Source organism: Phyllopteryx taeniolatus, chromosome 4 (genome assembly GCF_024500385.1).
Source record: "Phyllopteryx taeniolatus isolate TA_2022b chromosome 4, UOR_Ptae_1.2, whole genome shotgun sequence".
NCBI classification, from domain to species: domain Eukaryota; kingdom Metazoa; phylum Chordata; class Actinopteri; order Syngnathiformes; family Syngnathidae; genus Phyllopteryx; species Phyllopteryx taeniolatus.
This window is the reverse complement of record NC_084505.1, coordinates 21701297-21727666: the sequence shown is the minus strand read 5'-3', so window position 1 is coordinate 21727666 and position 26370 is coordinate 21701297. Positions and strand designations below refer to the sequence as shown.

General features: G+C 41.2%; 1 protein-coding gene across 2 annotated transcripts in view; it reads right to left on the bottom strand.

Moving 5' to 3' along the window:
- Positions 1-18704, bottom strand: part of LOC133476756 (voltage-dependent T-type calcium channel subunit alpha-1H-like) — a 64440-nt gene extending 45736 nt beyond the window's left edge. Inside the window, exons 1-6 of one of the 2 annotated variants that reach the window (XM_061770580.1) lie at positions 18467-18704; positions 15116-15389; positions 4154-4248; positions 3304-3437; positions 2855-2952; positions 288-447 (exon numbers count right to left, since the gene is read on the bottom strand). In XM_061770580.1, the coding sequence (XP_061626564.1) occupies positions 288-447; positions 2855-2952; positions 3304-3437; positions 4154-4248; positions 15116-15389; positions 18467-18487 (782 nt within the window). In that variant the 5' untranslated portion in view covers positions 18488-18704. The remainder of the gene's footprint in view (positions 1-287; positions 448-2854; positions 2953-3303; positions 3438-4153; positions 4249-15115; positions 15390-18466) is intronic. The other variant, XM_061770581.1, reaches the window with a different exon arrangement.
- Positions 18705-26370: the final 7666 nt, after the last annotated feature.

The following is a 26370-nucleotide window of genomic DNA, read 5'->3' as shown; positions in this document are numbered from 1 at the left end:
ATTCATCACACAGCCCCTATTTGTTGTCCACCTATGCCTTGCCAGTCATTCATTGAAATTGTTTTAGTTTTTGGGTGTATTCTCACGAACAAATGAAGCCTGATCCCAAAACCAATCACTTTGCCAGCGCTTTTGATTGGTGATTCGCACGACCTTCAATCAGCTTGCGCGCCCGAGGGAAACATTTCAACACGTTTATTGATTACGACGACGACAAGAATGCCGATTGGCAGAGAAGGAAAACAATGGACTCGTATGGATTGGTCATCGTTGCCGCGGTAACTCACGTCTTGACATCCTCCCCCATGAAGCAGCGGTTCCTCAGGAGCCCCGCCCAAAGCTGCACGCCCACGATGCCGAAGATGAAGAAGACGAAGAAGCACAGCGCCAACACGTTGCCTAGCATGGGAAGCGTGTCCAGCAGGAGCGTTACCAGGATGCGCATACCTGACAACAAATTCACAAAAAAAGAAAGTTGATATGAATGTCATGATACAGTGTTCCCCGACTATAGCGCAGATTTTGAAAAGTTGTTACCATGTTGAGAATATGCCAGTGAGTATTGTGTGCTCTCTTTGCATGTGTTGCTGCTCCGTGTGTATTAAAGTAGCAGTTGTTCGAAGGTTTACAATTACCGTAACATCTATGCTCATTCCTGGTAGCCAGTCTATGGCGTTTTGCATTATATAATAGCATTAAGCTAGTGGACGTTTATTTGACGAAATGATGGTTTGATTGAACATTGTGGCGTTTAAATATACAATATTTCCCCAAAGTGATGTTATACAATACTTCCCCATTTCTTGACAGGAAGTGAGAACGGTGCTTGGGAATATGTGAAAAAAACGTGTGTTTGAATAAGTTTAAATCTGTTTCAAGTAAATGTGAGAGGTATGAAGGTTTTGACATGATCTCTGTATATTGCAGATTTTCACCCATTGTGGGCCGGTCTGGAACATAATCCCTCGCGATCGACGGGCGTTCACTGTATCTCAATAACGTATCGTGATATTATCGTGTGGAAAATATCACATCATTGTACCATGATGCCTGTGAATAGTCATTTCATTCTCAGGACATTCAATCAATCCCAACTGGACTGTTCTGTTTGTCTTAAAAGCTAACAGCTCTCCCCCTTTTTTGCATTCCAAAGGAATGATTCCATACGTGGTGTAGGCTTTGCCTCTAAGTTGGAGCATAAATAGTTGAGTCTTCCACACAAACACTAAGCCTCGTTGCATGAACTGATTAAGCTTGCTCGGATGAGAGGCGAAACATCGAAGACAAACAGAACAGTCCAGTTGTGACACATTCGATGCAGTGAGAAAGTTGCACCATGATACAAAATACATCATATCTTGAGTTTCTCAGCAATTGCTAATGTACCCTAAGAGATAACGGTACAATTCATTACATTACCGATGTATGTTCCCACCTCTATTTCCTTGCCCTGATAGTTGATTTTCTCCCCTGATATTTCATACTCGCACAATCGTGATACTATCATCGGCAAAATGTTGTCGTGCAAATTAATCTGCGATACTGTATCATGAGAGATACAATCCATCGCAATAGAGATAAGACCAAAACCCTATTCCCACATCTTGGAATGTTTTGTAATTTTCCCTTATTAACAATAATCATTGAAAAAATATATACTTAACATTATCTTGGTTGTGGCTAATTAGTTTGTTGCTGGTTTCCTGCCTTCCTGAGGTTGTTTCCGCAGCTAACAAATAAATAGTCACGGATTTCCAGCTTTTACAAGGGGAACGCTGTTAATTGCAACATGGACCATAAATAATACATTTCTATTTTAATAAATGATTAAGAGGCTCTTGTGTAGCATGAAAATGTGTTGATATGCAGTATTTGGGCATGTCTCGTTACTTTGCTGGCTTTTTCATACTCGGAATTTCACCAGGCTTGTTTATCATGAAGAAAATGTACATTTGCTGGAGATTGGAGGTGTGATTGTCTCAGTAATGCCTTCTGGAATGTTCTCAATAATTCAGCCCCTGAAGCCAGTTGCACTTAGCAACATGAAATTTGATCGACATGTCAACCGTGACAAAAAAGTCTCAAGAACCTGGGCCCGAAAAGGTATAGGAAGTCTGCCATTTTGGTTTGAATCGGACATTATGGCTCTGTAGCGCCCACCAGAATTAAAAAAAAAAAAAGAAAATTCGGCCTCTGAAGCCAGTCTCTCTTAGCAACAAGAAATTTGGTAGGCTTGTATACTGTAATCGAACGGATGAAAAAGTCTCAAGCAGTCATGCCCGAAATTATATTGGAAGATGGCCATTTTGGGTTGAGATGTCCATCGTGGCTCGACAGTGCCCTCCAGAACTCTCAAAAGAATTCACCTCGCAAAACAGTTTCAATTAACACCATGAATTTGAATAGACATGTCTATCATGGGTGGGCCCACAAAAAAATATAAAATAGAAGCCGAGCGTGAAAAGACAGCTTGTCTGCCATTTTGGTTTGAAACTGACATCTTGGCTCAGTACAACCCTCCAGAATAAAGTCAGCCCCAGAAGCCGGTTTCACTTAGCAACGTGACATTTGGTAGACTTGTTTATCATGAGTATACCCACAAAATAAATCCGAGGAAGCCATGCCTGAGAAGACACTGCATGCCATTTTTGTTTGAAGGAAAAATCTTAAAGACAGGGTCATCCTTCAGATTTTGCCCAATTGCAACTAAACCATAGACAGATGGGCGACACTGGATTGCGAGGATTTTCATCATGCCAGAGTCTGGCGTTGAAGTACTCTGATGCAAATATTTGACATGGGATCCAAACTGTTAGAATAAAGATCCATAGGAAAGAAAAACAGAACAACTCACTGGGAACCCTGTTGATGGCCCTGAGTGGGCGAAGGACACGCACAGTGCGAATTGCCGACAGGCTAACATTGTGTCCATCCAGCGAGTACTCCAACATCCTGTGGGGAAGCAGAAGAGAGCACTGACCCGTTTTGTCCGCCGGGAATCGAACAGAACGCGCCGTCCTGTCTCTGGAATACGACAATGTCTTTTAACTGGGAATCACGGAGGCCTCCCAGGACCCTGTGATTCCCATTGCCATTCTGCAAAGCTGTCACACACACTAACGCACGTACACACACACACGCACGCACGCACGCACGCACACACACACACACACACGCTTGACATTTAACTGGCATTAAACAACTGTCTAAGCTCCACACACACACATACACACACTATTGGCTCATATTTAATGTCAGCAGTGCACATGTCCGCATGCACATACACGAGTGTCAAAAACTCACCCCACGATGACAATGAAGAAGTCCAGTCGGTTCCACGTGTCTCCTAGGTAACCGTTATGACCGATGATCCCCAGAGCCACCATCTTGACCAGCATCTCCCCGGCGAAAAACACAAAGATGCCGTCGTCCAGCGCCTATACGCACACGCACACACACATAATTGCAAATGATTCGTGTGAACTGATGAAGAGTCGGAAACAAACTTTTATTAACCCTTGATAATAAAGTCCCATAGCGAAACATAATTAGTCGTTCATGTTGCTAAGCGAAGTTGTCTTCCGGGGACGAATTTTTGTGACCTCGTGGAGTTGACACTAGGGTTCCGTGTTTTACAACGAACCATGACAATTTGCCACCATGCTCTGCTAACACACAATGACAAAAACTAAGATACTTAACAACTCAGCATAGCAGATAGGGTTCACATTTGGTAGCTATTGAACAAAATCTTTGTCTCAAAAGTCAATTGACTTTTTTGTGGTACTAGGGTGGCTCCAACGACCGGAGACAAATTCCTTGTGTGTTTTTTGGACGTAGTTGGCAAAATAAATAATAAAATTCCATGTTGCTAAGTAACCTCTAACTGCCTTTGTGGACTAAACTTTCAAACAGCGGTGGTCGGCGCTACTGCGCCAAAATGGCCACTTTAAATCTCAATGACAAACAATCATGATTTCTTGAAACGTTTTTGTACATCCGATCATAATAGATTGTGCCAACCAAATTTCCTGTTCTCTTCAAACCAAAATGGGACACTTCCGGTCTTTTCCAACTTTTTGGGGTGGGTTTACTCATGACAGACGTGCCTACCAAATGCATTAGTTTGTGCGTGTCTTTGCATGTGTGTTACCTGCAACAGGAAGTGTGTGTCATCACAGGGCTGGAACATCCCCAGAGTCACGCAGTTGAGCAGGATGGCCAAGATGCTGACCCATTCAAACCAGGTGGCGAAAAGGTCAAGGGGCGTAACAGCGGGGTCGCAGTTGCAACATTGATGACGACAACGACGGAAAACTAATAATACTGATGACAACAATTAGGAAAAACTAAAACAGTATTGCTCGTGACAATGAGGGGAAAAAAACGATATTGTATCTTATTGCAGCATCAACAAGAACAGTAAACGGCAACAGACACATCAATTGCGTAGCAAGGGTGCAACCGACTAGTTGACTAGTCGACCAGCCGTCTTTACTACTCCGCATCGAGGTTTTAACGCTAATCACCTGTTTTTGGCATGAATAGCTCTCTTGATACACATGCACATGTGTGTGTATGTATATATATATATATATATATATATATATATATATATATATATATATACAGCACAATAATTCACCTACCTAAAAATTGTATTCAATTAAATAAAAAATACAAATAAATTCTTTAATGCATGTTATGTTATGCCTGCATAAACCTAAATCTGTCCATTAAGATTCATGCAAATGTTGATCAAAAAGTCAATCAGAAATTAGTCCTCAGGCAACAAAGTCTCTTTTTTTTTTTTTTTTTTGCTTAAGCTGGCCAAAACAAATTCTCGGTTGAGGTAATGAGCTCTGCTGAATTTCGTGTCGGAGCCCAGACATTCCGACTCTTCTCTTTAGGCTGAACTGCAGGAGGATGGAGATCATTTTACACGAGTTCAAGCAAATGATTATTCACATTATTATTCACACTCCTCAAAGCATCCTGTGACCCGTTCTGACCTGCTTCGGAAGCATCTGCATTCATTAAGCTTCACTGCTCACTTCATCAGTGTGTTTTTTTTTTTTTTTTGTTCCTCTTTGATTGGTCGCCAATCCATATCCAAGCCAATGAAGCAACCCATCACATCCCCGAAGGCACTAGGGTCAAAGGGTAAGCCACATCCTTCGAGCAAAATCAACGTTTTCAGCATTGAAGCTTTTAAAAAGTGCATTTTACTTACCCAGGTAGAGGAGCGACTTAAAGGTATCAAGCCTCGTTAATGGACGAGTCATTTGGACGTTTAATATTCATGAGTGCAAAAGCAGACGACATCAAACGTGGGTGTTGTGTGCCCTCGGAGGTGCCTTGGACAGAGGACTTCGTGTGAGTAAACAGAGTTGGAAGGAAATTGGAGGTGCCATGCTGCGTCTATATACAATGACAAACACTATTTTAGTGTCGCTCCCCTGCCAAGTGTACATGATGCAAATTTGGTAGCAATCGGACAAAATCTCTAGAACGAGTTTGCTTTTTAAGGACCCTACAAATGGCCAAAATGAGTCTAAAATTGCTGATTCAAACCAAATTGGCAGGTTTGCTGTTTCTTTTCAGGCATGGGTTCTTAAAACTTTTTTGTGAGGCTACTCATGATAAACATGCTTACCAAATTTTGGGTTGCTAAGCGAAACTGGCTTTGGGGGCTGGATTTTCTCAAAATTACACTTTTCTGCCAAAATGTAAAGTATAATACAGTCATGCAGCCACAAACGAAGAATAATACTTCTTCTACTACTGGAAGTGACTCAGGAAATAGTCATTTTTCATTGAGGATAAAGAATATATGTCTGCGAGTGTTGTTGTATTATCTGTCTACATGCGTTGCTCCACTGTTTGTTTTCAAACATTGGTTGCTGAAAAGGTTCTAAAATTATAATATAAAACAATAATAAATGTTAACTATTAGCACATCAAATGTGTTTTTTCATTAGCATTAAGCTAGTGGGAGCGGCACTGTGAACGACTGGTTAGCACATCTGCTTCACAGTTCAAAACATGCATGGTCGGTTCATTGAAGACTCTCAATTGCCCGTAGGTGTAAATGTGAGTGTGAATGGTTGTTTGTTTATACTGTATGTGCCCTGTGATTGGCTGGTGACCAGTCCAGGGTGTGTCCCGCCTCTCGTCCAGAGTCAGCTGGGATAGGCTCCAGCATGCCCGCGACCCTAGTGAGGAGAAGCGGCTCAGAAAAATGGATGGCTGGTTTAAGCTAGCGGGCCAAAGTTGTTTGGTTGTTTTTAAATACGTGTCTTTGTTTTGTCTACTTTGACAGTAAACTTCGAAGAGGAGTTGGCATTAAACAGCTTGAAGGCTCTTTTTTCATTAATTGTTCACTATTTGCCAAACGGCTGCTTATTGTGAAGTGAGTTCAATTGAATTCACTGCCGCCATACAGCGCTTGTATCTCAAGTTTCCATAACTGAAGTTAAAAAAAATAATAATAATCAACCTCAACTGACTAATCACACCATACAAACTAAAAGTAGGAACTTTTCAGAAAGATGTGGCAGAGCATGAACAAAACGAAGAAGAGTTCTACAAAGCAGCGTCTTTTGAAGTGCAGTTGTTGACTAACATTTTGCAATATTCAGTCAGTGTCTTAAAATACGCCTACAGTAGGTATTCATTTTCACCTAAATGTATTCATCCCGGTGCAAAGGTGGCACAGCATTTTGTATGAATAGCTTTGCTGCTGAAACTTGCCATCCTGACAGCCAATATCATTTAAATGGGAAGTGGCCATTTAAGTTGTCATCAGAGTGACTTTGAGTGGACAATATTGTAATTGTATTTTATTTTTTGACACTCTGCAAAATTCATCCCCCAGGCCAGATGGGACCCCCTGATGGGCCAGTCCTGGCCCGCCAGTCGCACCTTTGACACCCCGGCCTTAAACTTTGCTTCCATGCCGAAGATTTCAATGTTTTGCAATTTAGCATCTCCCATCTGTCTCATGTTCATGATTCAAATTCGGTAGTAATCGCACAAAATAATTCGGATGTATTTGTCTTTGAAGGACTGATGGAAGTTGCTTCAAAACCAAAATGGCAGACTTCCTGTGTGTTTTGGGAGACTTTTTCGTGGTTCTACTCATGACAGACATGTCTACCTGCCTGGTTTACAGCCCCGTGACTCGTGACGAGACATTTTTGACACATTTTAATATTCATGCCTACCAAAGCAGCCCGCATCAAACACAGGAGGGTGTTTGATGGGGGCAAACGAGTGAGGGGCATTTGAAGTAAGTCTGTCACACCAGAAGACAGAGTTCTACTCAGAAGTGTGATAAACAAATGGGGAAAAAAACAACTGAGGTTAACAAATAAGAGTCCAAATAAAGTGGAATGGATGATGAAAATGTGCAAGGACGCATGCATAACACAGCCTAGAGTGTCCACACACACACACACACACACATGTGGTTGCCTTTGCGGACACTTTGCTCTCAAGAGGGTGGAAAAAATTAATGAGAGCACAATCCTTTATCACCCTTGAGACACAGCAAGTGAGCGAGCGAGCGAGGGAGAGAGACACAGTGAAAAAGAGAGAGAGGGACCGAGAGCAAGCGAGAGGGTAATCCAGTGTCATCCCTGTGCTCAGGTTGCCATGGGAACCCCCCCATCTCTCACCGTGGGAACTGACTCGCGAGCTTCACAAATCGGCTTCGTCTGGGCCACGACGCAACGGCTGCATGTAAACACACACACACACACACGCACACACGCAATGGAAGTGGTGCCCTTCTTAGCAAGAGGGCTCTCTCTCGGAATGGCTGTGTGTATTTTCATCCTCACGATGAATTCATCGCCTTTTAGCAGGGTTGAACATGCCTGTTAATTAATACTCCCGCATTTTGTCGTGTGCATGTATTCTGGTGTAAATGTATGTCTTCTAAGGGGTCCTGAAAAAGACTCCCCAAAAGTCAACCAGCAGCGGCCCCTGGAAACTTGGGAAAATTGAGCCCTGGACACCAGTTTCGCCAATGGATATAACATTTCGATCATAATAGGATTCATGAGAAAGTCTCAAGGACCCATGCTGAGAATTAAGGAGGAAGTCGGCCATTTTGGTTTTGGTCTATTGCAACACTGCACATGTAAAAGTCTCAAGGACCCATGCCAGGAAATGAACAGGAAGATGGTCATTTAGGTTTGAAGCAGCCATTTGAGGCAAATTCCAGGCCTTGGACTTGGACAAAAATCTGTCCTGGGCACCAACCAAGTGACATGAAATTGGGTAGACATGTCTATCATAACAGGAGGCACAAAAAGGTCTCAAGGACGCATGGAAGTCTGCAATTTTGGTTTAAAACAGTCATTTTACATGAATTCCAAGGCACAAAATTCAGCCCGAGACACCAGTTTTACCAAGCGCTATCAAATGTGGCTGACATGTCAATCATCACAACAAGACGCACAAACAAAGTCTCATGGACAAATGCCAGGAATTGAACAGGCCATATTGCTTTGAAGGAGCCATTCAGGAGGTGAATTCCAGGTCTCATGTTTTGGCAAACAAATGAGCCCCAATCGGAAGCAGGAGTCTCAAGCTTTTTTTTTTCTCTCTAGCCATCTTCTGTGGGCAGAACATGGCAGCAAAGCCATGATAAAGGAAACTATGGAAAAAGTCATCTATAGAAGGTGACATCTTGGTCCAACTTTGCGTATATGGTGAAGACGCCATCTTGAAAAGATTCATATTTTAACTTCCTCAATTAGTGACTGCTTCATGTTGTGGTGACACAAAAACTCCCATTCATCCCAACGACTGAAAGTGGTTCCCTTCATTCCGTCAATCGTGGAGGAAAGGGGGTGCTTACTTATACAGTGTGTGTGTGTGTGTGTGTGTGTGTCAGTGTAACATACATTAAATAAGCAAGAGTGGCCACAGAGGTCATACACACCCACACCCACACACACACACACACACACACACACATATTCATTCCCAGCTACACAAGACAGGCTATAGGGTCAAGGTGCGAGTGATGGATGAGGCAGGGACTCGTTTCCTCAGCGGGACCATCACTCAACATCACAACAGGGAACGTCCTCTCTGTCTTATCCTCCTCCATGTACTTTCCCACCACCATTGTTATGCATTTTTACCCCCTCTCTCATTTCCTGACTCGGCCCAATTATTTCCTTTCCTTTCCCTTCCGCTCTTATTTTTTTTTACACCCGTCACAGTAGAATTTCTCCACCGTCTTGAACCTTTCGTAACTCTCTCAGGGCACCTCGCTGTGTTATGGCCGCGGGTTGGAGAACCATATCAGAAACCCGGGCATCAGACAACAGATAAACTGTGACTTCCTTTAATAATGAACACCGTCATAGTGATGGAGAGAGCCAAGGGGCAGTGGGATGGCAATAAAGGTAAAGGTAGAGGTATCGTACGCCGGAGTGGGGCGGTGAGGTGAGGCTGGGTGAGTTATTCTTTCACATCGTTGTGCTACAAAATTACCGAATCGGAGACAGAAGATTTACGAACAGATAAACTGACTGCATAAGCAACTCACCTTCGAACTACCTGTCGGAATGATTGATTGACAAACCCAGTGGCAAACTCTGACGGCTTGTCTGACAAAAGAACTTCGAAACGGACAAACAAATGGACGAATGGATTGACTGACAAATGAACTGGCAAACGGACAAACTAACTACCTAAGAAACAACAAAACATTGATGAACTGAATAACGAGCTAACAAACAAAAATACAAACTCACTGGACAGATTAACTAACTATTTAGCTAACCGAAAAACAGACTGACTGATTGACTGACAAACTAAATATACTAAATACTGAACAAGAGTCTCTGACGAACTGGTCCAGTAAATTCCAGAACAGAATGACTTACTGACAAACAAATGGACCGACCGATTCACTGACTGACAGATGAACTAACTGATTAACAAACTGACTGACAGCTGGACAAACAGATGGACTTCCTAAGTAACTAACTGTAAAACAGACAACCTCACTAACTAACGAACAAACAATTCGATGAACTGACTGACTGAGTGACTAACAGGCCATGAATTACAGTAACAAACAAAAAGACGGACTCAATGACTCATGAACCGACTCGCTAAGTAATGTACTAACTACCTCATGGACTGACTGACAAACCAACGGACAAACTGACTTGTGGCCTGTCTGACAAATGAATTTAAAACATGACTGACTGGCCGACTAGCTGACTAACGAACGGACTGACGGACAAACAGACGAATTGACTCACGGCCTGTCTGACAAAAAAAAAAAAAAGAACTAAGAAATGGACATTCTAACTGACTGAATTACAGACAAACTAACAAACTGACGAGAAAACAAACGGACTCATGGCCTGTCCGACGAAAAAAAATTAACAAATGTACAAAGAAATAGATGCAATGACTGACTGACTGACTCACTACCGTATGGCCTAGCTAATGGACTGACCGACTAACAAACAAACAAATGGATGAACTGACTGACGGGCAAACTCAGTAACCCAATCAAAACACCATCTCGGGCACTTAGAGGAGGTACTACAAGATGAGGTGACGAAAAATGGCAACTCTGCATCACAGAGGGATTAAAGGCGCAAGGACGGCCAGGAAGACGAGCAGAGGAAAGACGTGAAAGGTCTCCTCTCTCTAATTGACTGGTCGTAGAGCAGACCCGAAGCATCCTGGCGCTCCCTGAGAAACTTGTCCTCCTCCCTCATCCACAACATGCCACCGCATCGCTCCGCCGGTGTCAACACAGGTGGTAAAGGTCAAACAGACATGATGAATCAAACCCACTCGCATCACTTCTGATCTTTGTGCTCCACGCCTCGTGCTGAAGAGCTACAGACGTGCATGAAACCCTTTTCACCTCAAGCCTTCATTAACTTAAAAGCTTCGACAGTATTGACGTTATGGAGATCCTCTGCACATATACGGACTGGAGACAATTGTTATTGAAGGCTTTAAATGCGGCTACCTACAGATTTACCTGTCAGTCTTTTTGTTTTTTTTGCATGTCATCCAACATTAGCCGCCATGCTCCCCTGACAACAAGCAATAACAAATATTCTTCTTATGTTTTGTAATTTTGGGTTTACTTTGAAAGAATCGCTGTAAAGGGCCAAAATGAGCCTAAAATGGCCGCTTGAAACCAGAATGGCTTACTTCCTGTGTCTTCTTGAGACTTTTTTTGTGGGTCTACTCGAGAGAGACATGCCTACCCAATTTAATTTCATGTTGCCGAGTCAAACTGTCTTCAAAGGGTCCATTTTCAAAAAACATCCAGGGGGCGCTAGCGAGCTAATTTTGGGGCGATCACACGTACGTTATCGTTATCTTGAGCCTGCCTCATTATCACGCCTGCCAAATTTGGTGAGTTTTTCCAGATAGAAAAGCCCTCAAAAGGGCCATTTATTTTTGCTAAAGAAATAACGAGGACGAAGAAACTAAGCAATAAAACTTTGAGGTTAATAGGAAGAGAGAATTGCATTGTGGGAAACCCCCCAGCTAGTTTCCAAGTATAGCAGGAATGATTCAGGACAAACCTCAACTGTCCCTATTAGGGTTATGAAAAAAAAGTTGTAATATTTATAAATCCTAAAAACAAAACAACTCTTTTCTGTCAGGGTCACCAAGTACAATTAGCTTAGTAGCATTGAACAGGAGTTTTTGATACAACATAAATACTATTAAAAAATGAAAATATTCATTATGGGGACTGACCTGCTGCCTAGGCACTGCTGTTTTGGTTAACGACAGAGTTCAAATGGCTTCAAACAAGGGTCAGGGATTTCAAATTAGGGCTTTGAAGCCAAGATTTTAAATTAGGGTGTCAAACCTGGGTTAGGGATTAAAACAAGGGGTTGAAGACAAGGTTAAAGTTCTAAATTAGGATTTCAAGCCTGAGTTAAGGTTTTAAACATGGGCTAGCGTTTGGGTAAAATTAGGGTTTGACGCCAAAGTTAAGGTTTGGAGACAAGGTTATGATTTGTTTCTAAACAGCGTTTCAATCCAAGGTTATGGTTTCAAAGTAGGGTTTCAAGTCTGGGTTAGTGTTTCAAACACAGGTTAGGGTTTCCAATTTGGGTTGGAATCCTGGGTTAGGGTTTCAAACAAGGGTTTGAAGACAAGGCTGGAGTTTGTCACCATCTCCTCCCCCCCCCCCCCCCCTCGGGCACCGCCCCTGTCAAGCGGTAACCATGGCAACACACTTTGCAATCACTTCAATTGGCTCGTGTGGAAAAAAGGGGGAAAAAACATTAACTAGGTTGACAGCTTCAGCCTCCTTGGAGCGGGACCACATGGGCTCTTCATCAAGACCACCACCACCACCACTCATTAAGATGGAGAGAGAGAGAGAGAGAGAGGTAAATAAGAGGAAAGGAGGGTGAGAAGAAGGGAAAGGAGTGACAGAATGAGCTTTTCGCATCCTTAAACAATAATAGGAAACACCCTGAATGTTTTAGGCACTGATGAATAAATGATCCCGTGCGTGTGCGTGTTACACATTTAGCAGTCAATGAATGTGGCACCTCAGAAAACAATGTTGAATAATGTTTGAAGGATCAATCAAGATAGGGTTTGAAGCCTAGGTTAGGGTTTCAAACACAAGTTAGGGGGTTCGAATTAAGGTTTCAAGCCAAAGTTAGGATTTCAAATTAGGGTCCAAAACAATGTTTATGGTTTTAAAGTCAAGTTTTAAGCTAAAGTTAGGCTTTTAAACACATTAGCCATTTCAAATTAAGGTTTTAAGACAAATGTAAGCTTTCAGACACAAGTTAGGGTTTCAAATTAAGGATTTGAAGTGAAGTTTATGGTTTAAGGTAAGGTTTCAAGCTAGGGTTAGGGTTTCAAACAGTTTTAAATCAGGGTTTGAAGCAAAACCTCAAGATGGGGTTTGAAGTCTGGCTTAGCATTTAAAATAAGGGTTTAGGTTTCACAGCTAAGAATTCATTTTGAAGCCAAAATTACAGTTTTAAAGTTGGGCTTTGAAAACAAGGTAAAGCTTTTTAAATTAGGGTGTTAAGCCAGGGTTCGGGTTTCAAACACAGATGAGGGTTTTCAAAGCAGCATTATAACCCAAACCCGAGGTTGGAATTTGGAGTTTGAAACCGAGGTCATGGTTTCAAAATGGGGTTTCAAGCCAGGGATATGGTTTCAAAATAGGATTTGAAGCAAAGTTTAGCCTGTTAAAGTATATAAAAATGAGTTGCTCACACTTGTACTATAACACACACACACACACACGAACAGGCGAGCGGAAGTGAGGCCGTCACGCCAGAGTTGCCAGGCAACCAGGTGATTCCTCCAAAGAGAGACTCTCCGTGGGAGATTCCCTGCCAGCATGCGCACGCGTGCGCGCGTCTCGCACAAGCCTCCGCATGAAGGAGAGTAGCAGCATCGTCAGAAAGCACTTGGACAATTCAGGCCTACGGTTTCAGAGTAGAGCTTCATGTAAGGGTAGGGTTTCAAATAAGAGAATTCAAGCCTGCTTCCCAATTTCAGGTTAGCGTAAGGTTTTTTTAAATTGGGGTTTCAAATGAGGGCTAGGATTTCAAAAGGTTTGAAGTTAGTTAGGATTTCAAATTGGGGTTTCAAGCCAGGGTTAGGGTTTTAAATTGTTATGTTAAGATATGCATCAACTCTATCATGTTAGAAAGGTTGATTTTAAGTTGGAATACATTTACTTGTCAGACACAAAAGAAAGTAGTGTACTATCGTGACGTTAAACTGGACATAAACTCACTTTTTAAATTGTAATACATTTAGATGATATGTTTTTACATATCACACTAAAGAAATTATAGTTGTTGTGCTGAGTTACGTACACACAGTATGAAAGTGTTTTTCAATTCTTAGACATCTAAATTTGAACATGTTTAAAGTGTAACACGTTTACGTAACAGACACTACAGCAAGTCCCATCGTTACATTACGCTAGGCCTAAACTGTCTGGTTACTTATCAGACAACAAACTACTGTACTGTATTTCAAATTTAAATCTAATACTCACATTCCCACAGCAGAAGGATGCAAGAGCCACATGCGCCTCTGGAGTCGTGGGTTGGGTTAGGCTACGTGAATGTTATTTATCATCTTTTTGGATTTGACAGATGTTTGGACTAAACTAAAATCTGGGGGGGGGAAAGATTTTCTGTAAAAACAACTATCCAGAAGAGGTAATCATTGCCATATAAATCACCTAGATATAAATCTCTCAGATTGTACTGCAGCCATAAAACTACATCACTCTCCTGCAAAATGACAAACATGGGGCCCTATTTTCGTGAAAGGTGTAAATCAGACGCAGTGGGCCACGCAACTGCGGGTGGGTTTACAGCTGACTTTGTTGCCGCCAATCTAAGCGGCTCCTCTCATTCCGTTTAAATGTGGCGCAATGACAGTCTCAACGGAGACATCTCTGTGTCGATGTCGATGCTCTTGGCCGGTGTGGCGACAGACAACGTGAGCCGGTACCCTTTACTACATACAGGGCGAGCTGCTGATAACCGCTGGCAACTTAAATATGTCCGTGGACCTCCATATCGGTCTGCTTGTGCTCCGATCATAAGTTTAGATCGACGTTGTGCTGACAAGTCGTCACTCCTCCAGGCGGATCTCCAAGGAGACCACCCTTGCTGCGCCAGAATACCCAGCTTGGCACAGCGCTTGCATGAAAATCAGGATTCGCCGACATTGCGCCCCACCGCAGATGCGCTGTCGAGGTGCCGTCTACGAAACTAGAGCCCATGGAGTAGGGCTGTAAAAATAAACCCGGCTAACTCGGCTAAGTCGATGACAAAAAAATTGGTCGACGCAAAAATCTCTGCCTTGAGTCAATGATTCATAAAAGCGTATTTGTGCCGCGCAGAACCAATTTGTGCTGCCGAGAACCATTTGGACACTGTCCACGTTAATCACGCGGACATTTGTTGCACACGGACGCACTGTTGGGCCAGTGGAAAGGCTTTGCCAAAAACGACAGAGGACTGTCTGTACGTGAGTTAGCCCACTCTCCTTTTCAGTGGCTCAGTTGAACTGAATTCACGCACACAGACACTGTTAGGATATGGGTGGCATACGGCTCGTAGGCACCAGGACCTGGGCGGACTGGTTTGGCTCAGCACCAACAGAACCACGGGGGCGAGCGAGGGGTACGGCAGATCCTCTTCTTCAACTTTGGCCACTTCCTCTTCCTCTTCCTCTTCCTCTTCGTCACTCCTGCGCTGGTCCTCCACCGACACGTGCACCCTGTCCCCGGCCTCCTGGTCCCGGTCGCGGTCCTTCGGCGAGGGTCCCCCATCGTGCAGGTCTGGCTCCGGGGGCTCTATCATGACCGGGACCACCTGGAAGAAGGGCGCACCGGTGAGGATTCCTCGCCTACTATTCTACATTCGTGAGGCCTCCTGTGGCAAATGCTTTTGGGAGTGAAAGTGAAGCGTTGTGTCCAGGAAACATACATCTCCATAAAATGCAAATACAAATAACTTACAATACATACATGATAACTTACGATAACTCGATGTTACGTTATGATAAATTGCAATAAACTCTAGTTAATACAAGAGGAAGCGAGGCATATGGTAAATTATGAGAAATTACTGTGACGTCACGATAAATACACGTCAATTTATGACAAAGCCACATTCACTGACATTATGTTACATTATGATAAATTACAATAAACTTTTGCAAAGGTGATAAGATATCATGTTATCAAAATTCCAATAAATCCGTGTTCACCGATGATAGTAACGTTAACTTCGTAAAAATCCATACTAACCTAAAATAAATACTTAAAGTAAAGCACAATAAATATAAGTTAACATCCAATGAATCCATGTCAATGTATAATAAATCTATATTCCTTTACGATTAAGTCATGCTTATGATAACTCTTTGTTAAGATACGATTAAAATGAATTAAAGTTTGATAAATCCAGCCATGTTATGTTGACAACGATAAATTGTAGGAATTTAGGATTCTCTCACGTTAACTTACGATAAATCCGTTTGAATGCACGATTAATTGTGTTAATGCGATATATGCGTGTTAAGTGATAGTAAATGACCGTTAACGTACGATGACTATTTTAACTCGCGTTGGAGCCATGTAACTTCCTTAAATATTTGCGTGTGTCATATGAGCTTAATGTTAACGCCGTTTTCTTTTTACAACGGTGGACATACTTCAAACGTTCATAACGGTGAAACTTTAGACACACTAACATTAGAATAACACATCGTAGTATTTATATATGTTCATACTGTATATGGAGTACATGCTAATAACAATGAATAAAAATGAAGTACAGAGCCAATTATTAACAATTTCACTTCTTGCGCAGGAGAGGTGGCACTTGCTTGAAAAAAAGACTCTTTGAGCGACATAACGAGATGCACTCATTCCGCGTGTGCGCGTGTGCGTGTGTGCGTTTGTATGACGCGGCGGGCATGGAGCCTGGAAGCCATCGAGGATTCCAGAGCTGCTTCACTTTGAGGCTTTTCCCCATTTTTGGGTGGGATGCGATGCAAGCTGTTGGGTGGACATCAGTCAGCCATTACTCTATCTCTCTCTCTCTCTCTCACACACACACGTGCGCGCGCACACACACACACACACACACACACACACATACACGGGCGCACACAATAGGCGACAACAACACTGCATAAACCACCGCAATCAAGTCCAAGCAAGGTTAATATACGATCATTATACGATAAATCCATGTTAAACCTATGTTCAAATTGACTTCAGCTTGCAATAAGTCCACATGAATTTACAGCAAATCCTTGTTCTCAGTTTTATGTAACTATATATTAACCTCCGATGAATTCATGTCAGTCCGCACTAAATCTGTTTTAACTCACAATAAATCCACGTTAATTTACGATCAATTCATGTTAACTTGCGGTAAATCCACAACCATCAAAAATACGTCAATGTAAATGGACTGTATGATAAGGCCATGTTCAGTGAACATAAATCCATGTTAAATTATGATAAATGTACACCAACTTGTGATGAACACGTTAACTTCCAATAAATCCTTGTCAAGTTCCTCTAATTCCATGTTGATTTACTAAAAAAAAAAAAATTATAATAATAATAATAACGTTAACCGAATAAATTCACGAACTGCTATGTTATTTTCCGAAATCTCCTCTCCATATCAATTGACTTCAAATCTACAATAGGCTACAATAAAGTCATGTTAATTCACGATTAATCGATATCAATTTACAAAAATTCCATGTTCACTTATGCTCAAGCCATGTTAATTTAAGGTATCTCCAAGCCAACTTTAGCACGTGATCATTTTACAACAAAATCTGTCTTTTTAAGATAAATCCTTGTTACTTACATTGAATCTCTGTTAGTGGGCACAAAATCTACGTTAAAGTACACAAATCGATGTTCATTTATGAGGAATCTGCATTTGTGACAAATTGGAGTAGTAGTAACAAGCCATGTTAATTTAGAATCAATCCATGTTAATTCAGGAAAAAAATGATCTATGTTAGGTTGCAATAAAGGTCACAAGAAATCTGTTAATTTTGCATTAAATTAAATGATTAAATTCAAGATAAATCCATGTCAATTTACGATCAAGCCTTGTTAATTGACGCTATCTACATGTCAATTTACAATAAATCTAAGTTCATTTACAACTACCATGACAAAAATCAACATTAGGTCACAATAAAGCCATCTTATCTTTAAATAATTTTACAACCAAATCTGTCATTTCAAATTGCGATAAATGCTTGGTCACTTACAGTACATTAAGTCTGTTATCTTATGATAAATTCCCGTTAAAATACTCAAATCTAAGTTAATTTACAGTGAATCTACGTATCTTACGCTAAATCCATGTTAATGTACAAAAACAAAAAAACCTACCAGTTAAGTTACAATAAAGCCGTGATATTTTAGAATGTTTCTTCGATAATCGATATCATAAAACCATGTTAAATTACAGCAAATCCACATGAATGTACGATACATATATATTTGCTGACAATACCACCGTTTATGATGAATCCATCATATATTCCTTATGAAGGCCAACCAGAACTTCCACTCATCAGCTGTAAATATCAACTTGGGGAAAAGAAAAGAAAAACATTTGTGTACATATGTGATTATTTGCTGCAGTATCAACAGCAGCGAAAGTAGATTGTTCCATAGAAAGGATGAAGGCAATGCTTAATGCCATGTTACTTACAATTAATCCACTGCAGCCATCCAACACAATGAATGCTTACATTGCTTCAAAAAGCATGAAAACAAACACTTTAAATACATTTTTTATGTCTGCATATATACGTGACATCACAGCGTGTGAATATGATCAATATGGTGACCACGCGTAGGAAAAGTGGACGATTAGACCGAAAAGTTGCCGGCGGGGCTTACCGGGGAGCAGCGTCCGTCCATCGGTCACTGCGGGTCGGCAGCGCGCCCGGAGCTCCTCCGGGAGCCACGGTGCTCCATGAAGCCCCCACCTCACGCAGGCTCACTCCAAAACATGTGAAATTCTTCCAAAATAATAATAATAATAATAATATAAGTCCACAGGGGAAGTTGAAATAAACGAGAGAGGGGGTGGAGGTGGAGGTGGTGGTGAGGGGGGTGGGGTGGGGGACGGGGCAGTAAAGTTAGAGAGGACCGAGCGACCCCCGCCTGCTTCCGCGCCCCCTCAGCCGCCGGACGCGTTGTGGTGTCAGGTGGAAGAGTTCGCCAGCACCGGCGGGAGAGACCCGGAGTGAGAAAGCGAGGCAGCGGGAGAGAGGGAGAGAGGGAGAGAGGGAGCCGGAGTCAAGCTAGCGAGGAGAAAGGCAGAACCGGAAACACTCGCTCGATGGCTTTCCAAACAACAACAACAAAACAAAGCGCGAGTTCTGGTACACTTCCGGTAAGCAAATAAAGTGCAAGCGTGTAAACATTACTACAACATTTCATGAGTATTTTGAAAGCTAATATGTGAACCCCTCTCTTTGTTCTTCTCTCTGCGTGTCCTAAAACGTGAGGACTGCTAATAATAATAGTGTGCTGGTATTGTCCCTTGAATCCGTTAGCTTATTATGAATCAACGTTACCTTGCGAAAAATCGGTTGATTTAGCATCATGTTAATTTACAATAAATCTTGGCTGATTTACTCTAAATGAGTTCACCATACATTCAAGGTCTCTTAAGGATAAATCCATGTTGACTGGCATGTCCATTTAGGACAGCTCCAGTTAACAATACATCCAGGTTATTTTACAAAGAATCTGCAGTTGGCTACAATAAAACCACTTTAACTCAAGATGAATTGACTTCAGTTGACAATAAAGCCATGTTAATTTACAATCGAGCCATGTTAATATACGATATCGCCATGCCAATTTACAATAAACGTACAGTAAATGTATGATGGACCAACATCAGGTTACAATAAAGCCACGTTTACTCATGATGAAGCCATGTTATATTACGATAAATCCACTCCACGTTAATTTAAGTTAAAAAAAGAAACTTGTTCATTTACAATCAAGCCACATTAATTCACATTAAATCCGTGTTCATTTATGATAGCTCCATGTTGACATAAATCCACTTTAACTTTAAATTCATGTTCATTTACTATTGACCTATGTTAATTTACAACGAATCCATGTCAATGTAAAGGATAAATCCATGTTCATTTCTAATAAATCCACAGTAATTGAAGACAAATTCATGTTAACTTCCGATAAAGCCGTATTAATTTAGCATAAATCTGTGAATTCACAACAAATCCACGTTAACTGACGATAAATCCCCGTTCATTTACGATAAAGGGAAGTTAACGTGCAATAAACCCTTGATTTATGATAAATCAGCATTATCTTTCGAGATGTCGATGTTAACGTTTGTTAAATGTGTTACTGTGCAGTCTGTACCTGTGATGAATCCATGTTCATTCACAGTCGATATTTGTTCATTTACAATAAATGCACATAAACTAATCATGAATCCATGCTCGTTCATGATCAATCAAAGTCAACTAATGATTCATCCGCACTACTTTATGACAAATTGTTGTTCAGGTACAATCAATTCATGTTAATGTATCATCAATATATGTTAAGCTATGCTCAAACCACGTTGAACACCTCAAGCTAGCATTTTTAGCTTTTAGCTTAGCATCTGACCGCATATACTGTATATCATTGGATCCAAGATCACAAATCCTGGGCAGACATCTGTCGGGCTTGGTGACCTCGCACAGATGTGGGAGGGGTCGGAGTTCACCGTGACACTCGTCAATCCGCATCGACCCTGCTTTGCCTTTGACGGACAGCTGGAAAAAACACGCACAATTATTACATGTGAACAAATTGCCCATTGGTGCGAATGTGAGTGTGAATGATTGTTTGTCTATATGTGCCCTGCGATTGGCTGGCGACCGGTTCAGGGTGTACTCCGCCTCTCGCCCGAAGTCAGCTGGCATAGGCCCGCGGGCGACCCTTGTGAGGAAAAGCGGTATGGAAACTGGATGGTTGGACTACGAAGACGCCAAGTTAGTTTACGATCGATCCATGTTAACTGATGACAAAGCCGCATTCATTTACAATAAATCCACGTTAATTCATATATATCCATGTTATTTTAACAGAAATCCTTGCAAAATGAAGATACCTTTATGATAGATTTTTTTTAAATTACAATAAATCTATTTTCATTGACTGTATGATGAACACACGTTAAGTTACGATAAAGCCATGTTCATTTAAGTCTTCTCGATTTGTGTTTGATTACGGTAAATCCGTTCATTTATGACAAATCTGGGTTCATTTATCAGAACTCCACGTTAACGCCATGTCAATTTATGACAATTTATGATAAATTCATGTTCATTTATGATAATCCACGTTAATTTACGATACAGCCATACATTTACTTATTCTAGATTTGTACTTGATTACAATAAATCCATGCTCATTTATGATGAATCCATGTGTTACAAAAAAAAAAAAAATCATCATTTACATATTATAGATTTGTGTTTAATGACATGAACTCAAAGTTCATTTATGACAAATCCGGGTTTACACATGATAAATCCATGTTGCGACAAATCCATGTGCATATGGATATCTCAACATATGCATGTTAATTTAATATAAATCCACGTTAGTTTACGATAAATCTGTTAGCGCGACAGCTGCAAAAACTACACACAATTCTGTCATTATAACACATACGCCACAATAAGTGTACTGTCGAGCGCTTCCTTATGTTCTGCTTTCATTTATAATGAAGTCGAACGCTGCGACAGTTCATTTTCCTGGAGGCTCCATGGGCCCCTTAGGTTCGGGTTCAGGGGTTACGTTTAGTTAGTTAGGTGTTTGCCACCGTTAGTTAGAAGGATTCCACCCAGGCCAAGTAAGAAGCCGTTCCATTTCGGTCCAGATCTGGATAAACGGCAGTTGTAGTCTACTTGCATCGGGGACCACGTTGGGCAGCGACCCAAAACAAGCGGTCGAGACCGATGTCCGCCACTTACGGTCGGTCTCCTGTTAAAAGTTGTGTTATGGCGTTGATGCGATACAGCTAAGACGGAACGACGTAATGCTGTCATCATGTTACAGTAACGTTGTTTTCCACCGACAAACTCAGGAGGAAGATGAAGACGAGAAGAATAGATGGCCCAGGGCATCGTTTCTTCTCGTCTTCATCACCGGACGGAAATGATGCTAAACTGCAGTGACAGACCGTAATCCCACGAAGACCTCCGAACCAAAGACCCCCTCTGCGGAACGAAGCTTTGGCTTTGTGAATAATTGCATCCATCACTCCTGCTTGGAATTTGGAGCGTGTTGCTGACAGCGGCGAGAAGGATTAGCGTGTCGTTAGCGTTTGCTATGCCTCAGCTAAACGCTATCAGGTGACAATTTGTCTCTTTGGCAGAGCAAAAGGTCCACTGGCTGCCGGCTGGGATATTTAGAGCTACTTTTGCTCATTGTTTCGTCAGACGGATGGGGTTTATCATTATTCCCATTTGCCGAGAAGTGTTGTATTTTTGGATTCCCATTTGTAAACGAATTCATTCATTTCAGTTCGGTTTTCGATTTGAGGCAGTGAATTAGCTAGTGCCTCTACTTGTCTTACTTGACTGTCTCAGCTGTTTTTTCATTTGGTTTCCATACGTATACACACAACACGATGGAGCGCCTGCACGTCAAAGTGTAACGTGACCGGCCAACGTCTTTCCACATAACGTACGATCCTCTTTCATATTTGTTTTCACGACAAGAGACCACACTTTAATTGGCAGCACAGACTGTTTCCGTACCCTCGCTAGGGACTGCTGTTTTGGTTAGCAACAGCATCCAAATGGGGCTCAAATACACTCACTGGTATGTTTTGTGAGGGGGGTCTCTGCCTTTGAGGAAGGGTATCCGCGTTACGTAATCATCAAAGGCACGCTTCTGAGAATTTTCCAGTTGATGACGTCATCGTTCCCTCTGCCACTCGCGTGTGTGCCGTAAACTCATGCACGGCTTCCATTCTGCTCACATGGACTCATTTCATGCATTTTTCACTGCGTCGCTGTCACTGCGGTGTGTTCAGATGCCGTTTTACACACACATGCAGGATAACACACTCCCTGTGTTATCGGTCGGGTATGAGTATCTAGGCCAAACATTATTATCACCCCCCTGTCCCCCCATGGGTGCGTTTCCATGGCGACCATTGCATCGCCGGGAAGTGCCTCATTCGACGCCGCCGTCACAGATATACACAAACATATACGCACACAGTCACTGTGGGAATTCGGCGGCCAGTCAATACACGCTGATCAGTCGGCAGGATTGCCATGGCGACCACCCATGGGCACTTCCCACTTCTACACACACGCACGAACGCACACACACACGCCACTTAACCTGACCTGGTTACTGCACAGCCACATGAAGCGGTCAATGGACCGCACACACCCAAATGCACGGACGGACGCGCACACAACACGCACACACTGAGGGGTGTCAGCGTCAACGTAAAGTTTCCGCTTTCACAGCAGGGAGATCAGACTGTAATTCAGGTTTGCGAAGGGTTTCCCTAGAATGTGTATCATTGAAATGATGACTTATATTATCTTCAAAGCATTAGTCAATTATTTTGAAACATTTACACACATTTTATTTCACTGATTGATTACTTTGTTGAATACATTTAGATATATTTTCATTTTTTGTTTTGTTTCTATACATTGTATGCACATTATATTCATAGTCTTACTTTTATAATTGTTTACACATGTTATTTTATACACTATTTGATTACATTTATTTTTTATTTTGATTTATGAAATTATTTTATTTTCATAAATTTAGATATGCTGTTTTATCAGTTGAGACAGATTTTATTTATATACATGCATACACATTTTTGTTTACTTATTCTATTTTCATGAATGTATACACATTTGTATTTATTTTTTTTTATATTTTTGTTATTATTATATGGCTACATTAATGCATATTTCTATTGTAATGCATTTTAGTTTTGTACATTTATATTGTGTTTATTTATTTATTTTTATACATTTAGGCATTATGTTACTTTAGAAATGTTTAATACATTTAGAGAATTTTTTTTAATGTATTATATTTGTATACATTTTTGTATGCTGCATTTATATTGCCATTAGCTCCTCGGTGTCACTCAACCAGGAAGTATGGTGGCCTTCAAGCGACAAAAGGCATTTGTCAAACTTGTGATTATTTGTTTTATATTTTAATTTAGGTTAGGTTGATTAATTTATTTGAATCGTATTTTGTTCTCGGTTACTACAGCAGACCAATTTGGGTGTTTAACCATTTGAAAAAAAAAAAATATATATATATATATAAAAGCATTAAAAAATAATAATTTTATAGTGTGAGTGTGTCGAGTCAGTTGACTCATCAAAAATGGCAGCCTACAAATCCTTGTAGCAAGCAATTAGGTGGAAACATACGGGAAGCCAGCAAATGGGAATTTGGAATAGTTATCACAGTTTCGTGTATCATCTCAAAGTTTGTCTTTTGAAGGACTCCTGGAAATAGCAATCCTTTAATGGCCGCTTCAAACCAAAATGGGAGACTTCCTGCGTCTTTTTGAGCATCATTCTTGAGACGTTTTGTGGGTATACTCATGATAGACAAATGTGATGTTGCGAACTGAAACTAGCATCAGAGGCTGAATTCTTTTGAAAATTCCAGCGTGCGCTACTGACCCAAAATGGCCATTTCGAACCACAATGGCAGACTTCCTGTTTCTTTTCGGGCCTGGCTTCTTGTTACTTTTTCGCGGGCCCACTCATGATAGACATGTCTACCAAATATCAATGTAGCGATAAGTAAAACTGTCTTTGGGGGCTTAATTGTTTTGAAAGTCTCAGAGGGCACTACGGGGCTATCATTTACTCTTCAAACCAGAAATGGCAGACGTCCTGTGTCTTTTCAGCCATGGCTTCTTCAAACTTATTGGTGGGTCTACTCATGTTAGACGTGCCTCCCAAATTCCATGTTGCTAAGTGAAACTGGCTTCGGAGGCTAAATTCTTTTGAAAAATTCCAAAGGGAACTCCTGACCCAAAATAGCTACTTGAAACCAGAAATGACAGACGTCCTGTGTCTTTTCGGCCATGGCTTCTTCAAACTTTTTGGTGGGTCTTCTCATGTTAGACGTGCCTACCAAATTCCATGTTGATAAGTAAAACTGGCTTCGGGGGCTGAATTCTTTTGAAAATTCAGCAGGTCACGATGGGGTCAAAATTGAGTCTTCAAACAAAATGGCAGACTTCCTGTGTCTTTTCGGGCATGGCTTCTTGAGACTTTTTGGTGGGTCTACTCATGATAGACATACACGGACAACCAAATTTCATGTAGCCAAGTGAAACTGGCTTCGGGGCTGAATTTTCACAAATGTCTTAGCACGATAAGCTTTATACAGGTACATCCCAATAAATTAGAATATGGTAGAAAAGTCCGTTTATTTCAGTACTCATACATTACATAGATTCATCACACCTGGGAAAATATTTGTTATAATCGTTAAGATTCTACACATACATATAAAGAATCATGAAATGTTTCACTGTGAATATTTGGAAAACAGACAAGAAGAGGCGGTACAATAGAGTGTGAAGCATCTTTACAGACTGACTGCCAAGTTGCTTAGCAACCTTTGGCCTTGACGACAGGATGTGATGTCACGCTAGCAGCAGGAACGCACATGGGCGCGCACAATAAAAATGTTCCTGATAAATGTTACAGGATGTCTGGAATAACGGATAATAATCTGTGCAGGGGTTGCAATCATAACTAATCTCCTTGTGTGTGTGTGTGTGTGTGTAAGGATGACCTTACTTACATAGGCGATGTTAAACCGACTGTTGTTTGAGAAGGAAACCCATCCGTGCCTCCTTCACGGAGTTGATGGATTGTCATCGAGGCTTACAGCGCCACACAGTGGTCAACAATTATTCCCTGCACACGTTCCCCATCTCCCAGAGCCATAATATGTGTATATATATATATATATATATTTATTATTATTATTATTTAATGGACAAATATGTTTGTTATGTTTTTGGAATAACCCTGCAATGTCTGTCCGTTCGTATTTACCTTGTTATAAAATTGCCTCATAATTGATATGGCAATGTAATTTCGATTTTGCAGTGACCCTGATTGATTTCGAGCTGCAGACTAGCTGGAAATGGCAAGAATATGGCCGCAGCAATTAGTTTTAACTGGACATTTGAATACATTTTGGCTTAAAAGTTGTATCCATGCTGTATCTAAAAAAATACTCTAATCTTTGGAACAATCAGGGGGAAAAAAATTGCATTTTTACAATTATTTTCTTAAACAAGTACAGTTTATGTCCATTGTTGATGCTGATTTATTTCACAATGTCCATGTGTTTACCTTCCAATTCAATCACGTTTTTATACAAAAATGATGTCATTAAAATAAAATACAAATTCATCTTTAGAATGTATCAGAATCAGAATCATCTTTATTTGCCAAGTATGTCCAAAAACACACACAAGGAATTTGTCTCCGGTAGCTGGAGCCGCTCTAGTACGACAACAGACAATTGACAGAGAACACTTTTGTGACATAAAGACATTGACAAAAAGGAAAAAAACAGTCACTGAGCAATAAAGGGTTGCTAGTTGTCTGGTAATGCCGGTAACACCAATTGTTCTCCCACTTAAAAATATGAGAGGCCTGTAATTTTTATTATATGATTACCTCATCTATGAGAGACAAATGAGAGGGGGGGGGGGGGAATCAGTG